Source organism: Uranotaenia lowii, chromosome 2, assembly GCF_029784155.1.
Source record: "Uranotaenia lowii strain MFRU-FL chromosome 2, ASM2978415v1, whole genome shotgun sequence".
Classification (NCBI taxonomy): Eukaryota; Metazoa; Arthropoda; class Insecta; order Diptera; family Culicidae; genus Uranotaenia; species Uranotaenia lowii.
In genome coordinates this window covers 353,414,736-353,441,384 of record NC_073692.1, presented here as the reverse complement: position 1 = coordinate 353,441,384, position 26,649 = coordinate 353,414,736, and the positions used below count along the sequence as shown (strand labels likewise).

Genomic DNA, 26,649 nt, shown 5'->3' with positions numbered 1-26,649 from the left:
TATACAGCAGTTTTGGATTTTGCTTTGCCTGTTTTTATTAGAATGATTTTTTTTTTTTTTGAATTGACATTGAAGCCATAAAAGTACAGAATAATTGTAGAACTGTGGAATTTGAATATATTCGTGCGAATACATTACCGTTTTTTTCCTGTTGGGGAGAGAGTCCACTGTGACCATTTAGTTGATCTATTGTGGTATTACCCCGCGTTACTATTTTTACTCTGCTGTGCTACTTGACACCCCTGCACTATTGATTGAAGTTGCAGTTGTTTACCGGTAACACTGCGAGCACACACATATCTAGGTAGGATCTCCAAGTGCAATCTAAGTTCCCTTGAAAAGATCCATCCACCTGCATGTGCTGCGTCATTGAGGCGTACAATTCCAAGGTATACCCGGATGCATTTCACTAATGCTAAAACCGTAAACCTTCATCATACTATGTGTGCCAGGTTATGTCACGACCGGGATTCGATCTCATGAACGTTGGCTTAGAAGAGAAGGGTGTTATCCTCTAGGCCACGATCTGCTGGCTACATTACCGTTTAAAAAATAAATAAATATTTATATAACATACTTATTATTACTTGTTGTCAGCTACTTTTAGTTATTATCAGTCGACGATCAATGAATACTTCTCTTTAACTAATAATTTCTATCTTTTTCATTTCCAGGGTTACACAACGCCAGATGGGGTGACATCAAGTAATAACGCTGGCGGTAACTCAACGACGACAAATGGTAAGTTTCAGAAAACAGAAATCAGATGTTTTGAAACTAACGCAAATCCACGGTGAATCTACCAAAGGACATTTATTCTTAAAAAATAAGAATAAAACTAGTAACTATAAATAATAAAGATCTATTAGAGTCATAATCGTAATCTGTGGGATACAATTATGTTTTTCCAGAGAATCATTCAAACATTTGATATTAAAAAATATTTGAACCAATTTAGCAGAAAACTTATGCCTCAACTTCCATTACAGTCAACAACAACAACCTGAACAACGGCAAGAATGTCAGCAACGGACACCTTAACTCTGTTAACAATAACAACAACAGCCTCAACGGTAACGGAAATTGCACCCCGCTCAACAATGGACTGAACAATACTCGATACACCAGCAACAATAGCAACAACAATAACAACAACCACCTAAACAATAACAACAACAATGCCAATAGCAAGGATCACAACAGCTATCACACAACGTCGTCGTCCACCTCTTCAGCGTACTCGTCCCTCAATCAGTACGATCGTCGTTCGCCGGAAGGCAAGGACAACGATTCCTACATGAGCGAAACGAGCAGCGTCAAGTTGGGCAGCACCGGAGGCGGAAGCTCGACAACGAGTGGCAACAAGATGCTGGCGACGACTGCCAACGGAAATCTAGTCAGTAGCAATAGTAGCAACAGTGGAGCGCCTGCGACAAACATTCCAAACGCGACGACCGAAGTCTACTCGACGTCCAACAACGAAAATGGGAAGATCAACGTGCAGGTTACGGTTCTAGTGGGTAAGTGTTTCCCATTTGTTGACGTTTTCGTTGTAGAATTAACCTTAGATGCTTGGTTAACATTTTCATCCTGATATTTACATCTATTGTTGCACTTAATGCTTCATCGATTTGCTACTTGTTATTTGCCTTTTAAGTATTTTAAAGAAGAAGTCTTATCTTCAGGGCCGGATTAAGCCATCGGGAGGCCCGGGGCAAATTTTCTCGGGGGGCCCCTATGATTCGATTTTTTTTTTCAAATGCTTTCCCAGAGAATACAAAACATTTTAAACGTGTAAAAGAACTGGATATAAGCTCAGTTTACAGCCTTCAAATTTCCATGTTGTCTGCACAGAAGATAGTTTCTGTTACCTTCAAAAAAAGTTGTTAATTAATTAGGTGCAAACATTGCGGAAGAGTTAAGACATTTTTAAACAATGAAAGCTTTGACTTGAGCTGCAAAATGCTCAATTTAATCCTCTTTTTTTTTTTTAAATCCTTATCACCAACTAAAGTTCTATGATTTAGAAAAATTACCGAACAGATATTTCAAATGATTTTCATTTCATTATTGATCATCTGTTTTGTGATTCATCGAGAAATATTTACCTCATGACAATTGGGAAGTATCATGAAAATAATTAAATTAAAATTCTATAGAGATACAGGTACAAGAGTTAGAGAATTCGAAACTTTTAATCAGGTTATAGTTAGAACCAATATTCAGTGTCTCAAATCTAAATCGTGATTTCAAATCAAGTTTTGAGAAACAAAATATGAATTAAATAAAAAAAGAGATTTAAAGTTACATTCAGAGCCAAAGCAGAAATTGCACCAAATGTGAATTTCAATTTTATATCTTTGGAACACAAAAAACGTTTTCATGAAACGTTTACAAATATGATTCTCATCAGATGAAAAAATTGTTACCAAATTGTTATTCTAAATGTGATAAAAATTTCATTCGATGCCCTCAAAGCCAAGGAGCTATAAGTGCAAAAATGATCGATTGAAAAAAACAACTCAGATTAGAGATTAAATGTTTAAAACACAGAATCAGCTAGCATTGAAAAAGTCAGATAAGGAATCCAAATGAGTTAAGTATCTTAAAAAAAAACCTGAGTTCTCAAAATTCAGAAAAACCATGAAAATGAACCTCAGTAACTGAAGAAACAAATCTCAATAAATTGAACCTAGAAAAAGATAAGATTGAAAAAATTGAAATCTACATGTTAAGATAATCTCTCAATGATATTTGCAACTTAACTATGAGATCATTTTTATAATAATTCGAGAATGATCATTTGGAAAATGATGTGCTGACTTCAGAATATTGACTTCAGTAGATGATAAAATTTTGGTTATATCAGTTGAAAATGTTTCAAGGCGAATTTCAAGTTTAAGACCAAAATTGGGATGGAAATTCAATAAAGAAACTCTGTACTGTTGATTGGTCCAATTTAGACAGCTACAGTTTTTTTATGATGTTATTTTCAAAAATTGGGAAGGAAAAGGGTTGAGAATTTATAAACCAACGGAAATTTCAATAAAAATGATCGAAAAGTGAAAAGCTATAATAACAATACCCGGTATTCACCCGGATACTGCGCGGGTAAGATTCAGATTGCTTATCATAAAGTTTCTCTGTTCTCTCTTAGCACAGTTAGCCAGTTTTAGCGAAATTAGCTCCTAGTTTAGTGCAGTAAGCATTACTTGGAAAGTTAAAATAATAATAAACATTATCATTGTGCAAGACGTTTGTATGCAATGAAAACGAGGAAATGTTTTTCTTAATTTTTCCTGTTCTGTACAGAATATCCCGACTGACATGTTTCGATAAAAAAATAAAAATTTGAATTGTTTTGCCTCATATTCCTCTTTATTTATGTTTCGGATTCGGTTCACATTATTTTTGTCCAGATTTTGAGTTGTAATTTTTAAAATTCTATACCGAGATTTCGAAATTCTTAGCTCGCAAAATGCAGGAAAACTTCTTCACTGCTAACTTCAAGGGATTTCAGTGGAGAGAGAATTATTTGCATTTGGAATGGTAATGATCAAAATTCCACAACTGCTTAACAAATTGTAACAATTTGCAACAATTAGCACATTTCAACTCTCCCTGAGCACCGGTTTCTCTCATTTTAACTGAAACCTTCTAATTCTCTCTAACAAATTGCAACAAATTATAACAAATTCAGTCATTGGCTGCAAAATTTGCTTGATCATTAACGATGATTCTCCGTTTATCTCAGTCCCCTGACTAACTCTAGGGGGGCTCCTTAACTTATTCAAGAGACAAACTATTCTAGATAGTATTTCCCGGGGGCCCTTTTAGTTGTTATATTTCAAATTGTCATTCCGATTTTCTAGTTTTTTAATAGATTTGTAGAAATTGAAGTAGTATGATTAAAGGAATGTTAAAACTTTTTTCCCCTCGGGGGGCCCCCCTGAGCCGGGGGGCCCGGGGCAATTGCCCCTTTTGCCCCCCCCTTAATCCGGCCTTGCTTATCTTTGAAACTGAACCTAAAAACTTTGGCTTCCAAGAAGTTAAATTCTCACATATGTCGATAAGAAAATTGTTATCGGTGTAAGCAAATTCATTTTAAAGATTATTTTTCCAACGATTTTGGATTCTTTTGTTTGAATTTTCTCATAACAGTTCATCTTTAGAACAATTATACCTTTGAAGGTATTTCAAAAGCTGTTTTAGTGGCTCCAGAGAGTGTTCGTAAAATCACTCTATGGGACCACTAGAAGACAAAAGAATAATATTGTGCAACATTTGCGAGTTGAATTAAGGGGGAAAAAACTTCTTTCTTTGCTAGTTCTTAAGCACACTTGAAATCCCCCTGATAATTCTTTTTTTTCAGTCTCACAAATAAGATTTTGTTTTGCTTATTTAGAAAAAAAAATGCACTGAAATCAGAGGTTTAAACATTTTTTTTTTATATTGTAAACCTCGCCTAGTTTTGCTTTCATATTTTCAGTAAAATCGTAGATGATTTTTTTTAATAAAATGTAGAAAAAACTAATTTGAAAAACCTTCTTCCAATCTGAAAACAACAAGAATTCCGAAAAAAAAAATATGAATTTGTTTCTAATATTCTGAGATTTGTGCTAGTTATGTTAAACAATATGTTAATTTTTTTTCTTGTTAAACAAGTTTATTTGTTTTATTCTGAACCAATAGACTTCTGAAATTGTTTTATAAAGTGTAAAATTACTCTATGGAGCCACTGAAAAATCTAAAAAAGGGGTAAAACATTTCATTAATCTTTTCAAAAATTTTATTGGGATTTTGGTTGTTTCTGTTTCATTATTCAATAAGAAGCTATATAAGATTAAATCTCCCGAGTTATCGCTGATCATACGATAGTTCTTCGGCACATCTGCTACTACCTAGAAACTTTTAATTAGATTGCCAACTTTCGAAGCTGAGAGTATAATATTTCAATGCTTGTAAAGTGCTCCTGTCACACACCTTTGAACATTCGCCTCGTCTTGTCGTCTCTTGTTGTAATCGTTTAGTACTCAATCGACCCACACGGTACTGAATGAAATTGCTGATGACTATCGCATCGGTCGGTGGCAGCAGTTAAGAAATGAGTTTCGAAAAAAACATATTACCTAGGAAAAACACCTTTGCTTCTGTTCCACAAAAAGCGAGAGAGTAAGAAAAAACGCTTGAAAGCTTGATGGTGTTCTTCCCCATTTCACTAGCAATAAAGCTCCATATTTTATGCAAAAGGACATCACGAACTTATTTGCCTTGTGTTGGTGCTGTATCGACCATTCTCGGGTGTTTTTTTATTTGCATTCCGGAAGTTGATTATTTCAAAATAAAAAGTGTTTTTCTCTTAGAACCATTTTTACTGCTCTGTCAATTAGCAGTCCAGCTATGTTAAATTTATGATCAATCATGATTTGGCATTTTAACCTCGAACCTCTAATCAGATTTCTTTCCCCATGAATTCTAATTTTTAAAGAATGGATATAAAAGTTAATTTTACTTTCCCGTTCTTGGAAATTATTTTCAAAAAATGATCACCTGCAAGTTAAATTTTTCTAGGACATGAGCCACCAAATAACAGCAAACAGCATCAGTTAGAAAGATGAAAACCTAGAAAGGAAAAGAAAATGGAAAAAGAAAGTGCAAAATAAACAATGGTGTGATAAATCAGCACGCTGACTGGTGACAGTTTTATCACAGCGCTTTGAATTTGAAATGAACATAAATTTTTGAAGATAATGGCATATGTAGGTGCGAAGGGAAACAAACTGTGAACGGTTAGCTTTAAGCTCAACCTCTATCCTAGACGCGCATCCGTGTCAATTGAGTGTTGTTTATTGATAGCTTCTATGATTCTTGTACTGACATATGGCTGTTCTCGAAAAGCTATGATTCTGAGTTTTTTATTCAGGATAACAAAATTAAAGCTTTGAAAAGTTCGCTTAGCTTGATTGGTTACTCACATCTACTTTAAATCGTCAAATAAGTACTTCTTCAAGTTTCTTTCTTTCGATACGGCTGGTTTATGTAGGATAGATTTGAATAGTAGATAAAGGTAGATGGTTAAGGAATTTCACAGTGAACGATAATTTCTCATGTGAACGTCGAAAAGTCTACTGTTATAAATGAACAGACAAACAAAAACCAAAATGATTTTGCACTATAAATATGTTTGAATGACGAAAAATCCGTTAGATATCTTTGACATGGTATTTTTAGTTGAGTAGAGTATAGCAATGAAGACTTAATGGGACTCTTCGAAGAACAATAAATTATAACATTTTGAGCTCCACGATCGCTGGTATGGCTCAGTAGAACGAATTCCACATCGCCAATGGTTGCTACTCCGTGATTGACCGGAGCCATCAGTTTTGACCAGAAGTCAAAAGAATGGTGTCTGGGATTGACAACACATTCACATTGCCCAAAACTGATGCTCTCTCTTTGAACCGTCAATAACGGCGCCGGCCGCGTCCTTGTAGTCCATAGATAGGTAGAAGAAAAGAGAAAAGGATGAACAAAAAATTTTAGAACCGAGGTTTCCTCTACATCCTATCAAAAACAAATGGTTTTGGAATGTGGGTTCAAGGATATGATCAGGAAACACTTTTGACAAGTGTTTGTATCTACTTAAGCTATGTTTACAAACAAAATTCGTGAGTACATCTTTAATCAATTTCATCTCTTGTTGTCCAGTTTATAAATATTTTCAATAAACTATTGATCCATGCAACTTTCAATCCTAGTACTAATCAATGTAAGATGCTTTAAAAATCCTGTAATAAATATGCGAAAAGTGAAAATCTCTTTAATAAATTAAAAAAAAACTTTTTTGTAGAAATATCTCAACACGATCTGAACTGTAAATTTATTGAAATTTAGTACAAATTGATCAGGTTATCACTGTTCATTTAAAAAAATAAATCAATGTTAGTGATGAAAACTATCAGAGAAGCATGGAGATTACAATTTGGATCTAGAAACATCATCGACTTTCACATTAAAGTTCAATGTATTATGTTATTATCTGAGTGAATATCCTGTTTCTGTTCGTTAAAGAAATATATACCTAAGATACTTTTTAACAATTACCCAGAAAAATATTTGCTTCTATAATCTTTCTAACTGAAGTAATCCCAATCAAATTTTCTAGTTTTGAAAATACGATTAATCATTTTGTGAAGAACGACAGACGCGATTTTTTTTGGTTTCGATTATAGTCTTTTTACCATCTTTATGGCATTCGCGACTTTGACAGACGCGAATGATTTTTCCATCTTATGCATGTTTCATCTTTTTTTCAAGATTATAGTTCTAAACATAGTTTATAAAGGATAAGTTTGTTAAAAGTGAGATCAGTAGTAAGATTCAATAATTATACATAGCATAAAATACTTAAATGTAAGAACGCGTCTTTAGAACTTTACTTTGATTTCGAGTTGTGATGCGCCTCAAATGAAAACTTGATCATTCTTGCGGGTCATTGGCAGTAATAGAACCGTCTATTACTGTAGCTGTATTAATTGTGTCATTGTTCACGAAAGGCTCGGAATGCATGCCACACTTACAAATGGCGTGACATACTATTGCATTTTCATCTAATTTTTCGGTAAAAATGTATGTCTCTCTAATGGGGGGAAGGAAGTAGGAAGCAATCCCTTAAACCATTGATGGCCAAATCAAGGCCCGTGGGCCACATGTGACCCGCGGTCGTCTTTGTGTGGCCCGTGAAGCCTTTTCCAGAATTAAAATATTAGAATTATTTTTTTCTTGGTCTAGGAAATATTGTACATAACATCAAAGGATTCGAAAAATCTTTATATTGCTTATTTTGTATTTCAATAGTGGTCCAAACCGTGTAAAGCTTTCAATCGAGCGTTGGGAACCAGTTTGAATTTTGAGGGGCTTTGGAAAGCCCCACCAATAACGAAATCGCTCAGAACAATAAAATGATATTGTGAAAGAAAAAAAGTACTTATAAAATTTTTATTCACGAAATTATTCCGAATAAAGCAGAAGTTAAAAATCATAAAAAACTTTCTTTTGTCCTTAACGCTGTTTATTTTTTTTTTCGTTCCCGTATCTGTTTTTTTAACTATGAGCAACTTTTTGCCATGTACAAGAGCTATAAAATTTTATGATGATAATGCATCCTGATACTACATTTTTAAAGTAACGAAATCGTCAAAAATATCACCAAGGCCTTTTGAAAACGGAGTAGTTTCAAAATAAGTTTTTTTAAACAGAAATTCCAATAATTCAAGAATCCGATTCAGTTTTTAAAAGTCTTTTTCCAAACATTATTTTAAAATTCTTAAAACCCTTTTAAAATTTGAGCCCCTCCCCAGTAAATACTTCAATTTTGTTTTTTTTTACTAAACTTCAATAGAAAAATGCACAGTTATGAAAATCAACTTGCTTGAAATTCACAACGTGTCTTGTATCTAAATAAATAACGGGAAACTGAATATAATTTACATTTAAGCAACTTTTTTTTTCGATTTCAACTAAATCTAGTATTTTGCTCACATTAAAGGACAATTTACTAGAACATAAATTATTTTATTTCTAAGTATCAATGTTATTTATTTCAACAGTTTTATTGAATACAATTTAAAAATTAAAACTTACATATGGTGACTTATCTTATAAAATTAAAATTATTTTACAACAATCAAATTCTTTTTGCTCCATTTATGAATAGTTTTCCCAGGTGCACTTATCAAATCAAATTTGGTTGTTAAGGAAAATAAAAAAAATACGAATGAAATTTCAACCTTTAAGGTTAGGTACGGATGAATTTCGAGATTTTTCCAAATACAAAAGCAAATGTTAAGAAGCCCTACCCTTTTTTAAAATCCAAGTTCGTAAGAAAACAGTCATATACAAAACTATTATAAAAGTTTAAAAAAAAATCAAATGCAGAATTAGAAGATGAGGACAGTGAGATTGAAAAATTGATAGACCTTGATTCCGTTGCACATTAGTGATGAGTAAAGAGATTTAAGATTTCTTTGATAAAACTATTTGACATATGTATGTTGGGAATTAAATAAAGTATGTTTAGTAGTGACTTTTTTCTCCCATATGATTTTTCGATGACTTTCGGGTAACCTAGCATCAGTGAAAAATTTGAGATTATTTTGGTGGATCTTAAATTATAACGAAAAAAAACGAACACACACATATAGGATCTCAGTGAAACTTCATGTTTCTTTGAAGAGATCTAAATTCTACTTAAGACTAAAGCGTACATCTTTCAAGGATATAATTTATAGCATCTTACTAATGCTAACACCACCTGCCCACAGAAAGAATACTATTTATGCCGTGACCGAGACTCGATCTCATGACCTCTGGCTTAGAAGACTGAAACGCTATCCTCTAGACCACGGTCGGAGGCTAACCGCGGCTAAGGGGGGAAATATGAGCAGACGCCAAAAAAATAGGTCATTTTCAGTGGCTTATTAAAAATCAACTATTGTGTGTATCGAATCAACGTTTTATTCATTTTGTGTATTTTTTTTTTACTGTTTACCATTGAAATCGGTGCAGAAATGGGGACGCTATGACGGTTTCCGTGGAGCTCTGCTGGCAAAACATGGTTTACGGTGACCGCGATTACGGCGACAGTTTTTATCTGAAATGAGTGAATCCACATTAGTTTTACAATAAAAACATGTGCCGAGTCCTTGACGTAGAGCTTTTTTTTGGAAAAATTGATTTTGGACAAAATGGCGGACGTTTGAACATAAAAAGCGTTTTTTACCTAAAATTTCGTCACTTTTTTGACAATTGAAAAAAAAACTAAGCAAAACATTGCAAAAATTTGCTTACGTTAAGGACCGGGTAATTTTATAAGGAATCAAGAAAAATCAAAAGAATGGAATTCGGCCCACTGGTTCTGAACTGAAAGCTTGGGTAGGAAAAAATCATGAAATGTTGTTCACTTACATGGAATCACCGATACTAAACCCGTAATGCAGGTCTTCCACAGCCGAAGGAATGTTCAAACTCTCCAAATTTTGTTGTCGGTGCCGAATTCGAGCTTCTTTAGTCTATTCGGCTTTCACTATGCGAGTTTCATTCTGTTCTACAGCGTACGCGTGGGCACTCGGTCCGAGTGATATTCCTAACACGTGCATGATTTCTAGCAAAGCTGTTACACCATTGTTGAACATGCAGGTTGCCAAAAAAGAAGCGATGTTAACGATTTTGGAGCCACTGTGGGTTGGTTTAGGGGCTGTCTTCCATACAATTTGATTGGAACTCTCATTGGAATTTCGGGTGAATCCGCCAACACAGCGTTCTAGCAATGTGTCGTTGCTCAGATCTTCATAAATCGGCTTTATTGGGTCCAATACGCTTTTGGGCAACGCTATATAATCATGGCGGAAGTTGTCCAGCTCGTTTTTGGCCTTAGCCTGCTGCCATTTGCACCAAGATTCATCTCCATCGGGGCAGTACTGCACTATGGGGTTTGAGGCGGCAAAAAGTCAAAAATTAACTTTATCGTAATGGTATTTGTCATACACCAGTTTGAAGCTTTATTTTTAACTAAGATATTCTCAATTTTTCAAATCATTATCAGAAGCACTTATCGTTTCACAGACATCAGACTTAGAACATTTTGAAAAATATACTTTAGATCCAATAATACTCAAATCAATTTTTCTCCTTTAAATGAAATGCTACATCAATTCCCAATACATCGTTAGAAAGCTTATTTTCTAAGCTTCTTTTTGATATATTTTTTATTTTTACACGGTTAACAAAAAAGTGTAAAAACTGAGTAATTTTATGATTTACTCAAAAGGTTTACACATTTTGGTCTCTAAGAAAAAAGCCTTACGTTTCCCAAAACTTTTTTTGACTTTTAAACATAGCTAAAAGTCTAATAATTCGAATGCAAGAAAAAAAAGTTGCATATATTTGCATCCTTTAAAGTTATAATAAAAACAAAAAATGGGTAATTTTTAACCATTTTGGAAAAATAGTACGTTTTATGTTAAACATCATTAAGCAAACATTGTTCATAAAGTGCAGGAAGATGATTGTAGTTGATTGTGACCAAAAGTTACGATGGAATTTCGATATCTGAGATTTTTTAAAAACTACCTATTTCCCAAAAATTATAAAATTTTTATACTGCATTTTTTTGCGTATACTCTTCAATTCTTCATACAAAACTGAAAAATATTGAACAAAAATACCCTGAGTGGTTTTGCTTTAATCTCTCAAATATTTTTTGTGAACACATAACTTAAAAATATGCACGCGTATCCGAAATAAGTTTATTTAAACAATTATTGTTTCAAAACTACACTATGCATTTTTACGAGTTAATGTTCCAATTTTATTGTTCTTTCTGAGCACACATGTAAAACCAAAGCCGAAAATAGTTTATATTGGGTTTCGAATGTAAACAACTCATTTCATCTTCAAAAAAGTTCATAAATAGCAAAAATATACTTTTTGCCGCCTCATTGTATGGGGCTGTCCCATAGTGTACTGGTGTTGCGGGTTGCTGTCGGTTGAGGAGTAATGTTAAAACGTTGCCCATATGGCTTCTTCATTTCATCCTTCGATTTTGTAAAATAGCCCTCTTTTTCTTTTGTGTTTTACGGAAAGAATTACAGTCACAGAGATCCCGAGAACCTTTATTTAGCTTTGGCATTCATTCTTGTCCAAATATAATATTCACTGCCAAAAACTCACTCTTGCGCAGCTGCACGAACGACTATCTACTAACGAAACGCGTCCAATTTCTGGAAAAGAATAAGGGTCGTGTAATGCTTCTTCTCCGAAAACACTAAACATAACTGGTCTGAACATGTTTTCGTTGAAGGGTCGCTCTACGTTCATGCTTCGGCTCGCCCGCAAAACATGCGCTACGGCGCGCTCTGGATGTGGTTCACTCTTTTGGCCAAAACTTCGTTATTTTGGAAGATATCGACTTGGATCCTGGACCAACATATTTTTGAGACCTCATCATCGCTTAAAGTTCTGTAAGTCACTGAGAGTATATGTAACATCGTTTCATCTCCGTCTCACCAACACTTTTGCCATCGCGAACAGGGTAATACTGGTTGCCCATAAGCGTTTTGTATTCAAACTTGCAATAGGTTTCGTCGTCGCCGATTTTCCACACGGTAATTGATCATATACAGTATGCAAAAAAAGTTTATCCACCCCCAGCGAAAAAACTAGATTTATTCCAAAAAACCCTACGGAAAATTAAAACACAGTTAATTGTTGTTCAGTTTATTATTGTTTATGTTAAAACAAAGTCAATTCATTCAAGTTCCAAATAAAAAACATATTCTGTTGTATTTGAGAAATGATGTAAAAAAAATATAAAAAATAACGCAAAAAAGTTTATCCACTCCTCTGGCTCACATAGCTTTAGTACTTCGTGTGACCTCCTTTGGCTTCAATAACTGCTTGACAACGTCGTGGCATCGATTCAACAAGTTTAGCAGTTGTTTCCAGGGTGATTTTGTCCCATTCAGTTGAGATTACCTGCACAACATGACTCTACCTGCAAATGAAAATCAAAGTTATGCTCAGTTGGCTGAAAAATCAATGTATGTTAAGTAACGCACCACCGCCATGCTTGACTGTAGGCCGCAAACACTCCTTTTTCAAACTTTCACCGGTTAGCCGCCATTTTCTTGCGATACCATCAGACCCAAATAGCATTACTTTCGACTAATCTGACCGAATCACCTTATTTCAGTCATCACTGGTCCATGAAATGTGGTCCAGGGCCAACTTTAATCTTTTTTTTTTTTTGATATTTTTTGCGGACAACCTAGCTTCTTAAGCGCTACTGTGCCCTTAAGACCGCACGGATTGTGATGTAAGTTGAATGGAAAATTCGCTTTCAATCTGTTTCGCAATTTTCGGAGCTGATAGTCCCCGGTTCTGCTCTGCCTTCTTCACGCTAGCTCTGTCAATTCGGCCTGTAGTCTTTGAAGGACTCCCCGATCGCTTAGCTGGTGAGATCGAACCACGCTGTTCGTACCCCTGAACAATCCTAGCAACCGTATCTTTATTAAGCTGGACAATATCGGCAATATTACGGTAGCTTTTGCCGGTTTGTGATGTTCAACAATCAAATTTCGGATGCTCATCGGAATTTGTGCTTTTTGGGGCAATTTGCAATCAATTACTTCCAATTTTGAACACGAAACACGAAACGAAAACTTCAAGAGCGCTAAATGACAGCTAGACACAATGTTTACATTCTGGGTTGCCAGGTGCCCAGATTTGTCTGTAAAACCAAGACTTTTGACCCTTCGTCCAGATATTGGTCAGACACAGATTTTGCCCAGATTTTTCCTGAGAGTGCCCAGATTTTACAGACTTTCAAAATCGAGTGATGAAAGCTATATTCATGTATCGAATTTGATCCGTAAGCGCCATATTAGACTGAAATCTCACTTGTATTGATTGATATTTGACCAATCATTTATTAAACTTTTTTTTTAATAAGATCGATATGGTACCACTGACCATACTGACTGGACAGTCGATTTCGTTTTTTGGATAATTTACGTACTCTGGAATCGATAGTACGCAATATCGATTCCAGAGTGCGCATCGATCGATTTGAAGAAATGCTATCCCAGTTAGAAAGTGCCACCCGACTTTCGCAAAAAAACAGGCAGTTCAGACGATAAAATCGTGCAAAACAGGTACATTTTTCCTACAGGGCATTTCTATCGGAAAAATTGTAGGTTCGCCACCTGCCGTCGGTATTGCGAACCTGCTAAATTTGACGAAAAAAAAATAGCCAGAAAATGATCGAATTTTTGTTCTAAGTGTCCTGTCAGTATGATCAGTGATGGTACGTGGTGCGAAACAGTAACAGAAACAATTTGTTATACAGTTATTAACTCGAAAATAACCAGAACCCCTCCCCCCCCCCCCCCGCTCACACGCATTACTAAAAAAAAATCGGTATCAAATTTATGATCTTTCTTGTGCACAGACATACACAGACTTTTTTTTTAAATTGCCCAGATTTTTTATCCCCAACACCTGGCATCCCTGTTTACATTCAAGAAAGCTGCAGGCTACAAACTAAAACTTTGTAAAACACACTTAAACCGTAGTATTAATTTGGGGGTGGATAAACTTTTTTTGCGTATTTTTTACCCTTTTTTATAATTTATCAAATAAAACCCCGAGAAAAGATATGAACACCGTATTTTCAATGGCAATAGCATAGCATAGCATAGCATTGGGTGACTACACACATCTTGCATTGGCTGATACACGAGGTACAACTAACAATCAAATCCAACACAAGATGCCAAAATGAGTACCTGGATTCAGTACTTATTTCGAGTGTTGTTATTGAAAATCAATATGGTAGGGTAGGTGTACCCTCCTCCGTCGTATCCCTCTGATTCGTCGCAATTCAAGAATGCATGTTTCAGAGCCGAAAAATCACTTTCCATTTTAACTGGCTACTTCACATGATAAACTTAAGCTTGTGAATTTATTTTCTATCACAAATTTGTCACTTTTAAAACTTTTTCTTAATTTATTTGATATTGAAATCGCGAAGTGAATTGAATTATTGATGCACTCCGCCATATTGTAAAACGAACTTAGTGATCCCCCCAACGTGTTTCTTTATTTTATCGCTTCCTGTCAATGCATATAACGATCAAAATCATAAAATTCGACAGAAAACTGTTGAAATAAAATTAGAAAAATGATTTCAAACTAAGCTGAACTATATAAATTTGTTAATATTCGATTGAAATCGAATCGCTCGGGCTCCATAATTCGTCGTAATTTTGCGACAGGAATAGGAAACCGTTTTGCAAGAATTGGAATTAGACCGGTTCATTTTTACTATTTTTTGCTGAACACAGTCGGACTCATAGAGAATGAACATAATGGATTTCCAAGTAATCACAACACAATACAGTAATTTTGCTTATTTTGAAGCTAGGAACTTGATGCGCTGAGAGATAAGTGCAAAAAGTCTATTTATATTGATAAATTATTTGAATGTATTCAGCATTGCTTATAATGCATGGTTTCAAATGAACAAAGAATTGATGGATTTTTTAGCTTAGTGGTTGGTGTTTTACAAATTATTTACTAACAGTATCGTGCATAATTTAATAAACGTTTGAGTGCACGCAAGAATATCTCCAACTTTACACATTTCTAACGTTCAACTCCAATGAAATTGTTTCTTCCAAATTATTTCATATTTTAATATTTGATTATTTTTGGTTCTATTATCTGATGACACTAAACCATTCTCAAGTGTTTGAAACTTGAGATACATCAATTATTTGAAAATTAGACTTTTTAAGCTTCTTGCATTCAAACTGCAATATCGCACATACGACCAAACGCTTTGCTCTACAGAATGGTCACTGAGAGATGCTTGAAAACTAAAACTAAAACTTCTCCAGTTTTCAGACATTCTCTAAATGGGGATCAACTCGAGGAAAAAATTTCAATTCCTGGACCGAAAACCTCGATTTTTATTGAATCTTTACGATGCATGGAAAAACGATGATAAAAATTCCCGTTGAAGGTCAAAATGACAAGAGAATTCGGATGAATGAATCATTTAAACTTTGAACTAAGAGTTCATTAGTCTCTGGTTTGGATCTCAATACAAGTTTGGATAAAAAATCGATATGATTTTTTGTACACATATTCGTTCAAAATTCAACAAAATCAAACCCGCTTATATTCTGATTTCTACCATATAAGTTTTAATACTTGACTCATGTTTGTTGCATTTTTATAAATTCTCAGTGAATTTTCAACAAAAGATGTTTTGTCGTTTTTGACATATTACAATTTGATTGAAAAAAGTCGAAAAGTTTAATTTCAGTTGGATTACTCTATGTCATTTCCCAAAATTTTGAACCCAAACAACAAAATGTTAGAATAACGAAGCGTCAATTTCCGAAAAAACACATTTTTGCAAAAACTTTTTTCGCTCGCAAAAAAAACTTGAATAGATGAGCTGAACCAGTCTAATGCCCATTACACGCATCAACGTGGCGTTGCTTTGTGTCGATATCGTTCGCCAGGGTTCCCACATGTATAAGAATACACATGTTGACAAAACGCAAGTGTGATTCTGCCTCTCCTTAAATGTCTTACTATTCAGTCTCATTGCGTAGAAAAACATTTATTACTATTAAAAATGTTGATGTTCTTTAAATATATGCAGTTACTGTGTAAATTTGTGCCATGTAATTTGTGAAAAATGTCTGTTTGAATGTTATAAAATTTCATTTTACAGACAAATCCTGGATCATGGCAGCCCTGTCCGTTGGAGAGTGTGTTGGTACAAAATAAATTTGCAAGGTGGATTCAATTTGTAAGGTCTAATATTGTGCTGCATGCAATTGCCTTAGCCAAGCAATAGTACCTAGCTGCAAAAACGCTACCTTGGGATTTCTTGGCAAGTCCATTTTATTGCGACTTAGATCTCATTCGAACTTTGCAGTTATCCTGCGCGGTTGATCCGTGCGAAGTAAATAATCGCATTTGTATGAACCGCAACCGCAAAATTTCAAATCTATCCCTCATGAGGGAGGAATAGTTCGAGACAATTTCGGTAGAATTGAATAGAAGGTATAATACTTTGCTGCCTGCAGATGCATTAGCCAAGCAATGGTAGACCTGTTTAGAATAAAGCTATCCTAGTTTCATAGCTTATTGCGACTGGTTACTCGAGAGAACTTCTTCTGTTATCCTGTTGATCCGTTCGATGTAAGCTGATGCTAATTGCATGAACCGCAACCGCAAAATTTTAAATGTATTTCTGAAGAGGGTGGAATAAATTGAGACAATTCCGGTCTCCTTGTACGACGGAATTAGGAACCTGGTACGACAAGGGAGGAACTTGAATGAGAAAAATCAATCATAAATTGACTCAAAAGTACGTAATGGATTGATCTATTTCCTACATAGTTTCATAAAACAGTATTCGAAACAAAGTTTAATGAATAAATACCAGTTTCAAATCAACATGCAAGGCAATTCTATTGAATTAATGAAAAAAGCTTCCTTAAGCCGTTGTCTTAGGTACACTTACCCTACCAAAATGCACACCGTGGCAAGTCAATATAATCATATAGGGATAGTCTGAACAGCTAAATAAACTTTTCAGGTTCAAGAGAACTCATGCGACCCTACATATGAAGGTGCTGTTTCAGACAGGAAGGGGAAGGGTAATTCATTTTTTCAGGAAATCCAACTTGGCAGACTGGATTGATGAACAAGAAAAAAACAGAAAAATACAAATAAAAATGGAAAGAGCTCACCAATTTTTTATGTAATCAGAGATGCTACGATGCGAAACCATCCACATTTATGTTGATAACCATGGGATATAAGAGAACCAGTATCGCCACTTGCGGTCTTCTTCAAACCCATTATGGCACGACTTTTCGCTGTCATTAACATCGGCGCTAGAATCATAAGAATATTTTATATCATTTCTGTGCAGACCGGTCCGGAACTCTTAAGCTTGGAAGTAGTACCAGTGAGCCACCGGCTCAAGAACTGCCGGAGGAACCACACACTGCTTGACTCACTTGCTGCTCGCCGACGGACTGACTTGCTGACTGGCGTGCACGCTCGTGGCGGAAGACCAAGTGCGTGATTAATCCATTCACACATCCTCTTCCTATCCCGAACAAAACAATAATACAATTTCAAAGAAACGATTTTTTAATAGTTTTTTTGGAATACTATATCCTAGATATTATTCGTTTACAAAAAAAAATCTCCGAGCAAAAGATAAATTAACATATTTAGATAAAAAAGTTACACTATATAGACAAATTGGATCGTTTTTGTTTACTCGCTACAAATTAAATACACGGCTAACATAATCTATGAAACGGTGTTGTAATTCAGCCATTACAAATTTAATCAATTGAGTTGTTTTGAGAAATCCAATATTTGAAACGATAAAAACACCCATGATAGGATCATTTTTGTGTACCGTGATTTTATAATACAATATTTTATCTTCCACATGTTGTTAATTTGGATTCAAATTTATCCTCCCACATTATGTTAAGAATCTCTCGGAATTCAAACTCATGGATACAAAACAATATTGTGTTAGTTATCTTGATCTTTACTGAAATTGTCAAATCAGTTATCACTCTCACATATCTATCGTAATTGTTCATGCAAAAGATAAACCAGTTATCATCATCACTAAATAGTGATCGAACTGATTCTTTGGTTGCAAAAGAATAAGCGCAGGAAGTTGTCAACCACCACGGAATCGAACTTTGAATGCAAGATTGAATCACCTACATTCATTGATTCGACATCCACACTCAGTAATTTGTTTTTTTTTTATCTTATTGATTGTCAACAAGCCAAATAATTATGTTATCAAGCAATTTTTTCTATCATACTTCTCTTGACTAGTCATCCATTTTTAAGCTGACTTGTCAATTGACCAAAACATTTCCCGTTTTTTTTCTCATCTTATTTCAGGGTCAATGTCACCTATATTTCAAACTGTTAGCCATTATCTCGTTTACATTTGAATTTCAAAGGTGTTTTTTCGCATCTTTATGATTATCACTATTCAATCCTTTTAAATTTCAAGGTTTCTTTTTTATTTATAAAACTTGCCGTACTAATTTAAGCTCCCACTTGATGTAAATAATGTCTTTCAGTCCGCTTGGTTAACGAGATTTTTGGGCTTTCCTCTCGATGCGTTTTATTTTTTTTCCATATTTAAGCTGTCCTCGCAATTTTGAATTTAAAACAATTAATCCAAGCAGTCCCTTGACTTGCGTTAGTATTCACTCTACTTTTTTACAATTGGTCAATTTCTCAACGCACTTGAAATTTAAAACAATTTGTTAAAACTGTTCTTGCGTCGTTGCTCTCTTTTATCAAAAGATGCCTCCCCAAATCGCTTTATTATAAAATTTGATCAGATACCAAAGCTGTCTTCTCAACACATTGTCAAGTAGTCCACTCACTTGAAATTTAAACAATTCATTCGAGTCGCTCTCTTCATGTTACGTTCTCAACTTAAGCAGATCTTTCAATCTACATGATTCCTCATCCCATTCTTCACTCTTCCTTCAATAGGAAAACAGTCTTTTCCAATTTTTTTCACAATTCTAAGCTTTTTTATAACTCGCTTTAAATTTGAACCATTCATTTGAGCCGTTCTCTCGACACGCTTCAAAGTTCAGTCTTATTTCACCCTGTCCTTAAAACGCGCTTGATTTTCAACTGATAAGAAGATTCCCTCGACCTGATTCTCGACTCGCTTTTCCAAATTTCCAGCTGTCTTTTCGACTCGCTTCATATTTAAATCTTATCTCGAGCTTTCCTCTCAACCCGCTTGATTTTAAATTGATAAGATAATTAAGCTGTCCTCTCGACCTGCTTTCTTCCATATTTAAAGCTGTCCTCTCGACTCGCTTTTCCAAATTTCCAGCTGTCTTTTCGACTCGCTTCATATTTAAATCTTATCTCGAGCTTTCCTCTCAACCCGCTTGATTTTAAATTGATAAGATAATTAAGCTGTCCTCTCGACCTGCTTTCTTCCATATTTAAAGCTGTCCTCTCGACTCGCTTTTCCAAATTGCAAGCTGTCCTCTCGACGCGCTTTATAGTTAAATCTTATCTCAAGTTGTCCTCTCAACCCGCTTGATTCTCAATTGATAAGGTAATTAAGTTGTCCTCTCTACCCACTTTTTCCCATTTTTCAAGCAGTCCTCTCGACACGCTTCAAAGTTTAATCTCATCTCAAGCTGTCCTCTCAACCCGTTTTATTCTCATTTGATAAGATAAATAAGCTGTCTTCTCGACCCGCTTTTCCAAATTTCAAGCTGTCCTTTCGACTCGCTTCATAGTAGAATCTTATCTCAAGCTGTCCTCTCAACCCGCTTGAATTTCAATTGATAAGATAAATAAGCTGTCTTCTCGACTCGCTTCTTAGTAGAATCTTATCTCAAGCTGTCCTCTCAACCCGCTTGAATTTCAATTGATAAGATAAATAAGCTGTCCTCTCGACCCGCTTTTCCAAATTTCAAGCTGTCCTCTCGACTCGCTTCATAGTAGAATCTTATCTCAAGCTGTCCTCTCAACCCGCTTGAATTTCAATTGATAAGATAAATAAGCTGTCTTCTCGACTCGCTTCATAGTAGAATCTTATCTCAAGCTGTCCTCTCAACCCGCTTGAATTTCAATTGATAAGATAAATAAGCTGTCCTCTCGACCCGCTTTTCCAAATTTCAAGCTGTCCTCTCGACTCGCTTCATAGTAGAATCTTATCTCAAGCTGTCCTCTCAACTCGCTTGATTTTTCAATTTGATAAGATAATTAATAATAGTTAGCCAACGCATCATGACAATTCTCTGTTTTGATCTAATTACCTTATACTACTACTTTTTCACGTTTTCCTTGGATTTTGCATTAAAACTTGAACCAGAAAAATTATCGCGCAGCCTTGCTTCTCGCACCAATTTACTTTACTCACAATTTAAAAATTACTCATTTACTAGCACCCAATGAGTAAATCTATTTAAATTTTAACACTACTTTGATACTTTTTTTTTATCGTGTAAGTTGCCGCAGGTTGCATTTTTCCTCCTTTCGGTTCTTTTTTTTTGCATTTCCGATCTTTAAAGACCATGATGATACAAATACCTGCCACGGTCGCCAAATGTGCAGACCGGTCCGGAACTCTTAAGCTTGGAAGTAGTACCAGTGAGCCACCGGCTCAAGAACTGCCGGAGGAACCACACACTGCTTGACTCACTTGCTGCTCGCCGACGGACTGACTTGCTGACTGGCGTGCACGCTCGTGGCGGAAGACCAAGTGCGTGATTAATCCATTCACACAATTTCTTCGGCACTCTGCTTTCATTAATATAAAATCGTAGCAGCCCACGATCTCTCGAAGCATTTTTACCACAATCACACAAATTACGTAACTGATAAATGTGTATGAGAATTTTTTCTTCTTGAATCGAAATAAATTTGATTGAATTCTTGATTCAAAATGGTTTTATTCCTTCACATTTTACAATATCCCAATATGAATCTTCTCCTCTGATGAAAACTGAAATCAAATCACTACATTGACTCCCGTTTTCCTTCAAATGCTAGTGGAAATTCTTCATAGAGGCAAAGATACCAAGAAAGAAGATCCAAGAAGCCTAATGCCTAATGAAAAGGTGCAAACTTCATGAACCAACATTTGTTTCAATTTTATTTAAAATACTTATGTAAATATCATGGAACGAACTCACCGAATGTAGGACAGTGCATTTCAGCGATTTTGTTTTTTCTAGTCAGCTCCTGATAATTTCTCGCACTGTTCTAATGCTTGAGGTTCGTTATATTCACTCTCCAAAGGAAGGCATTATCACCGGCAATTCAAATTGCAAAGTTTCACGGTTTTAAACGGTTTATACTCCAAAAATATTCAAAAATATAATTTTCACCGACGAAGAGAAAAAAAACACGTGCGCTGCCATTCCGTCATGGCCTGCTCCTCATAAACTCAACTCTTTTTTTTTTAAACGCCGTATTTTCAATGGCAATATAATAAATAAACATAAAATGATAAATTATGGAGGAATATTCATGAAATAAACTTGATTTTCACCAGAAAAACATTACAATTGTAAATTTGTGAGGTGCATACTGTAATTTACGTGCTCTTGGTTTTACAGAAGCAGCTTGTTTTTGACTCCGATTTAGTTTCTTCTGCTTTTTATATGTCTTTAGACCCAATTCTTACTTGGCACTATGAACGGTGCTGAGAGGGGATGCCACTTTTTTGCGCCATCCCGAACAGAGGTAGTATTCCTACTGGCGTAAGCATGCATGACTTTCTGGTTCAAAGTTTTGTCCACCCGGTTTTCGCTCAAGTTTTTTCTATTTTCGCCAACTGACTCAGCGAAATGTTGTGGCAAGTACACCATATTGGTGCACGATATTTTTGCGAAAATTATGAAAACTGGTGCTCACGAGACACTAAATTTTATGTTGAACTGTAAACAACAACGCACAGCAGAAATCAGCTGTTTAATTGTCGTCCGAAATGAGCAGGGTTGTACCAAAATCGTGCTCAGACATGCTTAGAGACGGCTCAACCTTAAAGCTTTAAGGAGCCAAACTCGTTTTGTTTGTTTACAATTGTTTGCTAACGTCCAAATAAATTATGTAGCTTCGAATTTATCGTTTTTTTTTTTCAATGTTTTATCATTTATTTTTTATTGAAATGGAACGATTTTAGGATATTTATAAGAATATAATATAATTTTATCTACCTTTCGAAAATATTGATCAGGTTAGTATGTTCACGTGGACATGACCCAAAACCCTATCCCCCTCTCAATGGACAGGGGTGAACATTTACAAATACCCCTCTCCCTAAGTTGTCCACATAGTATGTGGACTGTGAATAAAAATATTCATTACAAAAAAAATAATTCAAATTTGTCCTCAAAAATCATTGAAAATCACTAGCTGAAATCAACTAAATAAAACGGTTTAACTTTGAAATCAATATATGTCATAAAGGTAGAATCTGCCTGATTATAATACTACCAATATTTTTATTTGTTTATGTTTTCATATATCTCGTTTCAGTAAAAATATTTTTATAAAATATGTTCTACAAAACTGTCCCATTTTTAGTGACTCAAAATTCATTCAAAATTACTATGCATGTATAAGCTCTGCCTGATAAAATATCGTTAAAAAAGTGGAAATTTTGGTTTAAAAAAAATTTTTTTTAAACCTTTCTAACTTTTTATGTTAACGTCTTCAACAAAATTATTACACTTGTTAAAGTCTGAAAACTTGTTGAAGCCACGATAGTTCTAAAATGTAAATTACAAAAAAAAATCTATCTCACTACTAGATTATTAATCACTTATCTATATCAAAAGCTCAGTTGAAAGTACCTACTTGTAATGTAGGTGAAATATCTTGAAAACATTGATCACCTTTTTGTATTGTTTTCCCCTTTATGCGACAGTAGCTTTACATGTTTCGATTGTTTTGAACTCAGGCGTATTAGGAAGGTTTTTAAGCATCACCTGGACGTTGTTCATTGCATACCATGCTATTAATCTTTAACAATGGGCTTCAAACCAAAGAACTTCCCAACAAATTTTTTTAGTCACATAGTTAGCGACTCTCTGCACACCTATCTTGCACAGGTGTTGACGATGTACCGAAAGGGACCCTATCCGTGAGAACAGAACAGTTTTGGCAAAAATTTAAACTTGTCTGTTTCAATGATTATTTGACACAGTTTCAGTTAAACATCATTGCATTTTTTCGTAAAGTATAGCTTCATTTTCAAATTGTTTGAAAATTCTTTCTATTCATGCTTTGCCTTGAGCACACTAACTCTTCACAATAGAAATCATAACAAGTGCACGTTAGTACTTAATACAAACATTTTATAACAAATCAAATCAACAGAATGTAAAAAAACAATTGCAACAAGCCAACAATGTGTTTCTCTTTCTTTTTCTTCTTTCACTCCACCTCCTTCCCCAAACCACTCGTGGAAACTACAACGAATGAAAAACGGCAAATTAAAACTAAAAAATAAACTCGCACACGTATTTATACCAACACACAAATATAAAACAATAACACCATCCAAATACCGAATAAAAACCGAATCTCAAACCACAAGATCCATCTGTCGCAGGAACGCTGGCCGATCTGAAGAAACACCGGTCCCAGAATCGATCGAGCGTGAGTCCGGAAAATGGGTCGCTTCTGAGTGGCCAGGGCAGTCTGACGACGACGACGACGACGGCCGCAGGAAACGGAACCGGCAACGGAGGCCAACCCCTGGAACTGGCCCTGATGTCCTCCTCGGGAATGGACCAACATCACCAGCAACCGTATCTGTACAGCGGAAACGGAAGTGCTCCGATCGAGAAGCTCAACAACCATCACCTTCAGCAGGTCCAGCAGCAGCATCGAGATCAACAGTCACACGGAAACGGGTCGCTTATTTTGGCCTCCTCCGGTGTTGCCGGAACACGGCCGGACACTCCCAGTGGGACGCTGAATAAGTTCAGCGGCAATACCAGTGATGTGGTCAGCGATAGTACCAGGTCTAGGCGGTGCTGCGTGATCATGTAAGGAAAAGTTCCGGGAGAACATCATTGGTAAGTCAAAAGTATAAGGGAAAAAACGAAAGGACTTGGTTAGCTAGAACGGATTAAGCGCTGCCCTAGGATTAGAGAATGCATGTTTGGAAGGGACAAGTTAAAAGAAGCTGAAAGGCAACTTAAAGTTGTGATATAATCCAATTCGATAGACTAGTTCATGGAAAAGTCGAAGGACTCGGTAAAAATCCGTCGCCGTAATTTGTAAATATTTGTAACCGATATGTATGTAGTTAAGTGTGTAGGTAACCAAACTTATTGAGAGATTCTATTTTTTCTATTTCCTTAAAAAAAACAGACGGAAAAACTCATGAGACCTTTTTCCATTCACGCGAACGATTTCGTTAGAGTATTAGATTTATCTACATAGATCGAAAGCACCCAGGAAACAATTCTAGAAGAACAAATTGCTGTAGGGTAGAAGTCTACTTTTAGGCGCTATACTTAGTTCAACAAACTATTGTTTGCTCCCGCTCGGTCCTTAAAGTGGACCAACGCCTAATAAATATTCATCATTATCTTCAGTATTCAATTACTATTAGCACTTAGTACGAAATAAAAGTATATTTTTCTGTAAAGGCAAAACACCTAAAAGCTCACGTCTTACTTTATATCCTAGAATTTCGTCTGTCCTACTTTTTTCGGCTGCATTCAAATGACATCACAATGAACGGCGGGCAGGAACTGCAGCTGAATTTTACAGTAAAGGTGCTCAAATTTGGAATTGCCAAAATAATTTGATTTTGCATCCAAATTTTGATATTTCTGTCAAATTGAAAACATTATTCAATAGAAAATTAGGAAAAAGAACTCAGAATCTGGATCGAAACTTATGCAAAGAATTCTTTTCTCGGTTCAGATCTTGCAAAAAAAATGAGAGAAGGTATGAATTGTAAATTTCTTATTCAAAATTTAATTTTTCAAATGAAGATTCGAGATCCAGAAATATAATTCAAAGAAAATAATTCAAATAAATTTAAAAATTCAGAATTCAGATTCAGAATTCAGATTCAGAATCCAGATTCAGAATTCAGATTCAGAATTCAGAATCAGAATTCAGATTCAGAATTCAGAATTCAGAATTCAGAATTCAGAATTCAGAATTCAGATTCGGAACTCAGATTCAGAATTCAGATTCAGAATTCAGATTCAGAATTCTGATTCAGAATTCAGATTCAGAATTCAGCATTCAGAATTCAGATTCAGAATTCAGATTCAGAATTCAGATTCAGAATTCAGATTCAGAATTCAGATTCAGAATTCAGATTCAGAATTCAGATTCAGAATTCAGATTCAGAATTCAGATTCAGAATTCAGATTCAGAATTCAGATTCAGAATTCAAATTCAGAATTCAGATTCAGAATTCAGATTCAGAATTCAGATTCAGAATTCAGATTCAGAATTCAGATTCAGAATTCAGATTCAGAATTCAGATTCAGAATTCAGATTCAGAATTCAGAATTCAGATTCAGAATTCAGATTCAGAATTCAGATTCAGAATTCAGATTCAGAATTCAGATTCAGAATTCAGATTCAGAATTCAGATTCAGAATTCAGATTCAGAATTCAGATTCAGAATTCAGATTCAGAATTCAGATTCAGAATTCAGATTCAGAATTCAGATTCAGAATTCAGATTCAGAATTCAGATTCAGATTTTAGAACTCAGATTCAGAATTCAGGTTCAGAATTGAGATCCGAAAATCGGATCCAGAAATCAGATTCAGAACTCAGATTCAGAATTCTGATTCTGTATGAATTCTAAATTGCGAAAGTTATAGAAATCGTTAAAAGTCTGGATTTCAATTTCATTTCTGAATTCTAAATTTTGAAATTTCAAACCTGAAACTTGAATTAGAATTCTATTTAATTCTGAATTCAAGATTTTTATCTGAATTCTGAATTTGAACAAGAATTCTGACTTCATTATCGTTTTGTTAGTAACATTTCTAAACCAGTTGTCATTTTTTTTTTCAAATCATAACTTCGCTCAATTCTCACAAAGCGCGAATTGTTCTGCATCACATGCATGAAAACAAACTTGAACTTGAGTTTTAATTCTGCAAAGGCGAAGGCCATTCTAATCCACCTGAGACTCTAAGCAAAGACAGACGTTATTAATTAACTCGTTTATGAACTTGCTGCAAGTACATATGTCTTAACGGCTTAACGGCTTTCCGCTTGGTTAAATTCAGTTGCGCAGTTCTTGCAGCCGGTTTGTTAAAGATATCAAGTCATTAGTGAAACATGAGCAAAAATAAAATGAATCGCTTCATCTATTTTTTTGTTTTACTTATCTGAATCCTCAGCCCGTAGAATGATTCTAAAACACAGAAAAAAAAACTACTTAAAGTGAGTAAAACCAAGCAATATCGAAGAGTGTAAGAGAATGTAGACAGAACTGTGAAAAAGGTACTTAAAATAAATCAAAAGTAAGTTGCAG

The 26,649-nt window shown here is 35.0% G+C and overlaps 1 protein-coding gene across 1 annotated transcript in view; it reads left to right on the top strand.

Annotated features, from left to right (window-relative positions):
• The window catches only part of LOC129743071 (protein phosphatase 1 regulatory subunit 12B-like), a 186,006-nt gene extending 160,678 nt beyond the window's left edge, over window positions 1-25,328 (top strand). The window contains exons 9-11 of the mRNA XM_055735014.1: window positions 675-741; window positions 990-1,520; window positions 23,723-25,328. Of these exons, the coding sequence (XP_055590989.1) occupies window positions 675-741; window positions 990-1,520; window positions 23,723-24,180 (1,056 nt within the window). The 3' untranslated portion in view covers window positions 24,181-25,328. The remainder of the gene's footprint in view (window positions 1-674; window positions 742-989; window positions 1,521-23,722) is intronic.
• The last annotated feature ends 1,321 nt before the right edge of the window (window positions 25,329-26,649 follow it).